This window comes from Anomaloglossus baeobatrachus, chromosome 8, assembly GCF_048569485.1.
Source record: "Anomaloglossus baeobatrachus isolate aAnoBae1 chromosome 8, aAnoBae1.hap1, whole genome shotgun sequence".
Classification (NCBI taxonomy): domain Eukaryota; kingdom Metazoa; phylum Chordata; class Amphibia; order Anura; family Aromobatidae; genus Anomaloglossus; species Anomaloglossus baeobatrachus.
In genome coordinates this window covers 193,330,364-193,336,580 of record NC_134360.1, presented here as the reverse complement: position 1 = coordinate 193,336,580, position 6,217 = coordinate 193,330,364, and the positions used below count along the sequence as shown (strand labels likewise).

Sequence of the window (6,217 nt, the reverse complement as noted above, 5' to 3'; positions counted from 1 at the left end):
ATGGACCCACCATAGTCCGGGTACTGGGCATATTCTGTGCCCCTATCTCTACAGCCTCTGATTCCACGGTTACACCTGGCAGATGGCTTTCTGTAACTCTGCCTCTATCTATAGCACTTTGCTTTATGATATAACGAGAATAACAAATATAGTTAACAACTATAATAAATACATAAAAAGAATAGCAAATAAATCAAGTGATGTTTGATAAAATATTATGACATTTGTATCTAGATATTTTGACATTTTGAGTATCATCGTTGTATAGTTTTGCATGTATTGTGTTTTATAGTGTTATGTTAGTTACTGTTTACAAAATATAGAACTGTACAATGCTGCATTACATGTCATGGTATCGAATGGGATTGTATGTGCAATGTAATGAGCATAAACATGGACAGAAAATTAGCACTATATATATATATATATATATATATATTTATACATATATATATATAGATATATATCTATATAGATAGATATATATAATTGTGTGTTTATGCATTGCTATCTTTATATATATATATATATATATATATATATATATATATATATATATAGTGCTAATTTTCTGTCCATGTTTATGCTCATAAACTCATGCTTGTATATATGCTCATGTTTGTATATATGCTCAAGTTTATACTTAATTCGTTAGTATATTTATATATTTATAGCATAATGTTTTATTGTATTTTTTCCCATAATACAGAAAGTAAAGCTGTCTCTCCAGTTGAGGGCAGTGTGTCCCCTGTGTCCTGTCACCTGGGGGAGGCAGGAGATGTGTCCTCCTCAGCTTCTCCCCCGAGCAGTGCAGGGAGCCTCTGTGACACCACAGCCTCGGAGTGTGAGGATTTCTGGAGGCCTCCTTCTCCCTCTGCTTCTCCAGGTAATGATGGTAATTATTTATTTTGGTGTATTGTTAATGTTTATAAATATATCTAGATAGATAATAAAAGGATAGATAGATAATTAAAGGACAGATAAATAAAATAGATAGATGGATAGATAATAAAAGGATAGATGAATAATAAAAGGATAGATAAATATTGCCGCATATGAATATTATATGAATATGAGCCATAGATCTTTATAGATCAGCTAACAGAGAGCTAATGGTTATTTCACCCAGATTCCTCTCTAAAATCCTCAGTATCATTAGTTGATTACCTCCCAGTGTCAGCTCAGTTTTGCTGGACTCTGATTCACAGGTTATGTACATTTGGAGTCTTGTAGGTAAATGTATGAGCATAGGACATATATTGAGAATACTAAAAAAAACCCCGTTAATTTGTATTCTGGAAAAATAACATGAAATTTGTAAATCTGTTTAAAATGAATGAATTAACGGTTCCAATTAGAAAACAAAAGAAATCCTCTGTAAGTGCTGATGACCTGATTTCTCCCTGTGATATTCCTATACGGTTATGCCGGGTTCTGTAGCTATTACATGGGATCTTTTGTAGTCACTGTGATTATTTGGTTTTGGAAATAAGCTTTTAGATATTCACAATTATGTAATTTGTAGTGCTCCTTATTGTCAAAACCATCATTATATTATCAAGTGATATTAGAATTTGCCTTCCTGTGATAAACGTTCTTATTCGTTTATAATTCTTCAGCAATGAATATTTCTTATGATAAATGGCGGAATTTCTGAAGTATAGCCCCCCCATAACAATGAGCTGTGCAGTGCCAAACATGCGACACAAGCGCTGCGACTGATCGCACATTCCCGAGCGTCTGCTTCTCTGCCTTCATTCACATTGCCTATGCAGGGGACGTAATAATAGTGCACATTGCTAAGATGAGGAAATTAACAGGTTAACCCTCAACACTGTTAAAAATGACGTCATATGTATACGTATGACATACAGGGCAGCTCCATACATGGTGGGTTTCAAGGGTCGTGTAATTCTAGAACCTGCACCATGATTATATATGAATATACAGATTAATGGATGCAACATATTCACCTATATGTCAGCCATGTCCTCTCTCTCTCTCCATATCATGTCATTATTTATCTGCTCATTATCAATCTATCTAATTTTTATCTATCTATCCATCCTTCTATTAGCTATATATCCTTTTATTATCTTTATTATCTATCCTTATATTATCTATCCTTATATTATCAATCTATTTATCCTTTAATCTATCCTCTTATTATCTATCATTTTATCTATCTATCCTTTTATATATCTATCCTTTTATCTATCTATCATCTATCCTCTTATTATATCTCTATCTTTTTAAGCTATCTATTAATCTATCTATCTATCTATCCTTCTATCTATCCTTTTATCTATCTATCCTCTTATTAGCTATCTTTTTTATTTATCCTTTTATCTATCTATCTATATTTTTATCTATCTATCTATCTATCAATCCTTTTTATTATCTATCCATCTATCTATTCTTTTATCTATCTATCCATCCATCCTTTTATCTATCTATCCTCTTATTTGCTACCTTTTTATTTATCCTTTATCTATCTACTAATCATTTTTATCTATCTATCTATCTATCATTTTTTACTATCTAACAATCATTTTGTCTATCTATCTTTTTATCGATCTATCATTTTATCTATCTATCCTTTTTATTATCTATCTATCTATCATCTATCCTTTTATCTATCTATCTATCTATCTATCTATCTATCTATCTATCTATCTATCTATCTATCTATCTATCCATCTATCCCATTAACCATCCATCTATCCTTTTATCTATCTATTTATAAATCTATCTATCTATCTATCGATCCCATTAACCATCCATCTATCCTTTTATCTATCTATTTATAAATCTATCTATCTATCCTCTACCTATCCCTCTATCTATACACACATTCATATTTATCTATCATGTTTTGTACATTACAGTTTGATTTATTCTTAATTCAACTCTTTATTTTCTCCATTTCTCTATATACACATAAAGGTATATAATGATTAGTCTATCTGTATAATCGAAATATACCAGGTATCCCGTTTTTATAAGAATCAAATAAATTTTCGTTATTCACTCACTGTGATGATGATCATCCACCAAGCAAAACCTGCAACTTGTCTATTTGAGCCTCAGCATCATAAATCAATAGACTTTTGAGCAACCAAAATCTGTCCCAATGTATTTTGCACCCATTAATAGTATGTCCCCTGCATGTGCTTCCTCCTATACAGCAACTACTGACAGGGTTCCTATAAATGAAGCCCTTTCTGCTCAGCCTAGAACACAGTACAGCATTTAATTACAGGGTGAATTAGTATTTATATTAAACTGATACATTTTATTATAAGATTTTATATCTAGTTGGTCTTTAGCACAAAAAAACGGAATTTAAAATTTTAAACATTTGTAACCCCTCTATAAATGTATTTCTGGGGAAAAAAGGGAAGAACTTGACATGCGAAAGGTGAATTGAGGTGTATGTAAGTTGCGTAGCAATGATTTTCTTTTTCTGATTTTAATTACTCTTCTGCAAAGATTATCTAAACACACAGGATATTACTTCCCTTTTCATTTACATCATATTAGTTCCACTTTCTTACAAAAAAAAAATAGGTTGGGCAATATTGAGTTTTAACACATATTTGGTTTTCTTGGTTTTTTAGATGTACAGAAGTAAAGTAACCCAAAGGCGTCTGAGGTTTTTTAGAAGCTAATTTATGAAAACAATATACATACAGCGATCATCCAGCTTAGATGAAAAAGTGCTTAATATTTTAGGGATACAAAAAAAAAAAGAATAAAAATTAGATTTTGGTATAGTAAGTGATAAAAAAAAGAACAAAATTTTAAAACCATTAGATAAAATTTTTACAGACTTATTGATCTGTATATTTTTTTTATGGAAAGAAAAAATTGTATCCGAAGATATAAGGAAAAACAAAATCAGAATTTCTATACATTGGTGTCTTTAATGGAACAGTAATGAGAACTGTAGAAATTATGTATCTTTTGCATCAAACTGCATCAACAATGTTTCAGACGTTAAATTGCACCATCAATTCCACTTTTTTGTTATTTTCTTAAATCAACCAAATGTAGACATCACTGATTAAGACAAGTGAGGCATAAAATGCTACCAAATTGTAAGCAATTGTGTGGGGTAATTACATGAGCCATATACCTAGCACGCCTGTTCACACTGGCATTAGTTTTTTCCCTTATTTTTAACACTTAATTCACTTTCTCATCAATTTAAATTGCTACATTTCTGAATAAATACATTGTTATAAGACTGTGTGCACACAAGCATTTATATTTCCATTGTTCCGGTCTGCCAGAGGAGCAGGGAAAACAGAAATAAAATATTCAGTTATGAGAGCCATTCAAATGGGTTTGAAAAAAAAAAAAGAACAATTGTATCAGTTTCATTGACAGTTTCTTTGCATGGTCAAAAAAGTGCAGTTTGCAGAACCTTTTCTTCTGTAAAAAAAAACAAAACAAAACAAAAAAACAAAACAAAACAAAAAATGGATAGCAGACGGAATGCATACTTCTGTTTTAAAGAAAATAAATAAATAAATTACATTATATTCTATAGAAACTGATTATAATGAGCTTGCCCAGAATATAAGGGGTATTCAGAGACATTTATAGTAGAAAAGGATTTGTTCAAAGTGGATATTAATAGATACTAAATGGAAACTAAAAGTTTTCGTTTTTGTAACGGATCCATCAAACTAGTCCATTTAAAAAAACAAAATTTTGCCTCCAGTTGCTTTCTATTTTGGATCCATTCTTGGATTTTCAACTAGATCTGTTAGAAATGTATCCAACACTGGCCCCTACGGCTGTGTGCACACATGAGTTTTTATTGCGTTTTTTTTTATTGCATTTTTGTCACAAAACTGCATGCCAGAAAAGTCAAGGAGAAACCTAAAGTGTAGAGCACATATTGATTTTTTTTTCCTTGCAGATTTAGTGCAGAAAATAATCTGCAGAATTTCAATTCTTTCTGTGTTTTTTTTCCTGCGTTTTTCACCATTGAAAGCAAAGAAAAATGTATGCAAAAAATTATTAAAAATGCAGCAAAATTGTGCATTTTTGGGCTGCATTTTTTCCTGCCAAGAGATGCAGAAATCTCTGTAACCAAATACTCAAGTCTACAAAAAAAAAATCTCAGATCCTAATATATTTCTTTTGCAGCTTCTATGCTGTAGCATTGATGAGATCTGTTACATTATCTTTTCCTATTTTCTGTTTACAAAAAATAAATAAATATTTAGGAGATCATACCAAGTGCAGGTTTCCATTTAATACACTTCATTTTGCGTGTGTGTGGTATGATGTACATTTTGCATTCGTTTCTGTTTCGTGGTTTTCCATAGTTTTCATTAAGATTAGACAACGATATTTGTAATATTAACATACTGAAAGAATAAATAGTTGACTTTTCTTTAATAATGGATGCATAAACATAACAATTCAGAGTGAATTTTTGTTAAATTCTCCAGAACATTTATATATTTGTTCATTTATTAATGTGGAGAATATAAATTTACAATACATTTGTATTCACAGGTTAAGGTACCAGTGTTCACATTCATGTTTAATATGTTCTAATGCTAAAATTGAATTGTATATATGTTTGAAAAAAACTGTGATTTTAACTTTTAATATGAATTTAATTATATTATTTGGCATTCGTTGTTGGAATTTACTGTAAATAAAAGATTATATCAAGTAGATGATCTTACATTTATACAACTAGCTTTGCTAACATTGTCATTCTCCTGTTCCTGCAGCTTCCGAAAGGTCTGCCTGCCCATCGTTGGAGGATTCTCCACCGTTTTCATCCTCCTTCAAGCCATATATTTGGAGCAGTCTTGCAGGATCAGAACTACGGCAGCTGGTGCACGAATACAGGCCCTCAGGACTGGAGAGAAGTTCCTCTCTAGGAGCCTATGGAGACAGGGTGCCTCCATCTCTGCCGCCACCTCTGTACAGCTCAGACAGACGGGTACATGGACTTTATGGAGAGTATGCTCAGGCGGTGTCCCGCTATAGTAACTCTCGTTCTTCCCCTACACTATTTGGAGAGAAGACTCAAGGGATCAAGGTGGAGTCTGATCTGCTGTGTACCCGGCTGCTGCTCAACACCGGCTCATACAAATGTCTTAAGTGCAGCAAGGTAAGTCATACGTTATGGCCAACACAATGTCAAATAACATCTAAACTATTTTTCATATATATTATCTGATTT

The 6,217-nt window shown here is 31.8% G+C and overlaps 1 protein-coding gene across 2 annotated transcripts in view; it reads left to right on the top strand.

Annotated features, from left to right (window-relative positions):
* The window catches only part of GFI1 (growth factor independent 1 transcriptional repressor), a 39,692-nt gene that overhangs the window by 25,747 nt on the left and 7,728 nt on the right, over positions 1-6,217 (top strand). For both annotated transcript variants that reach the window (XM_075321033.1, XM_075321035.1), the window contains 2 exons: positions 710-886; positions 5,760-6,145. In XM_075321033.1, the coding sequence (XP_075177148.1) occupies positions 710-886; positions 5,760-6,145 (563 nt within the window). The remainder of the gene's footprint in view (positions 1-709; positions 887-5,759; positions 6,146-6,217) is intronic.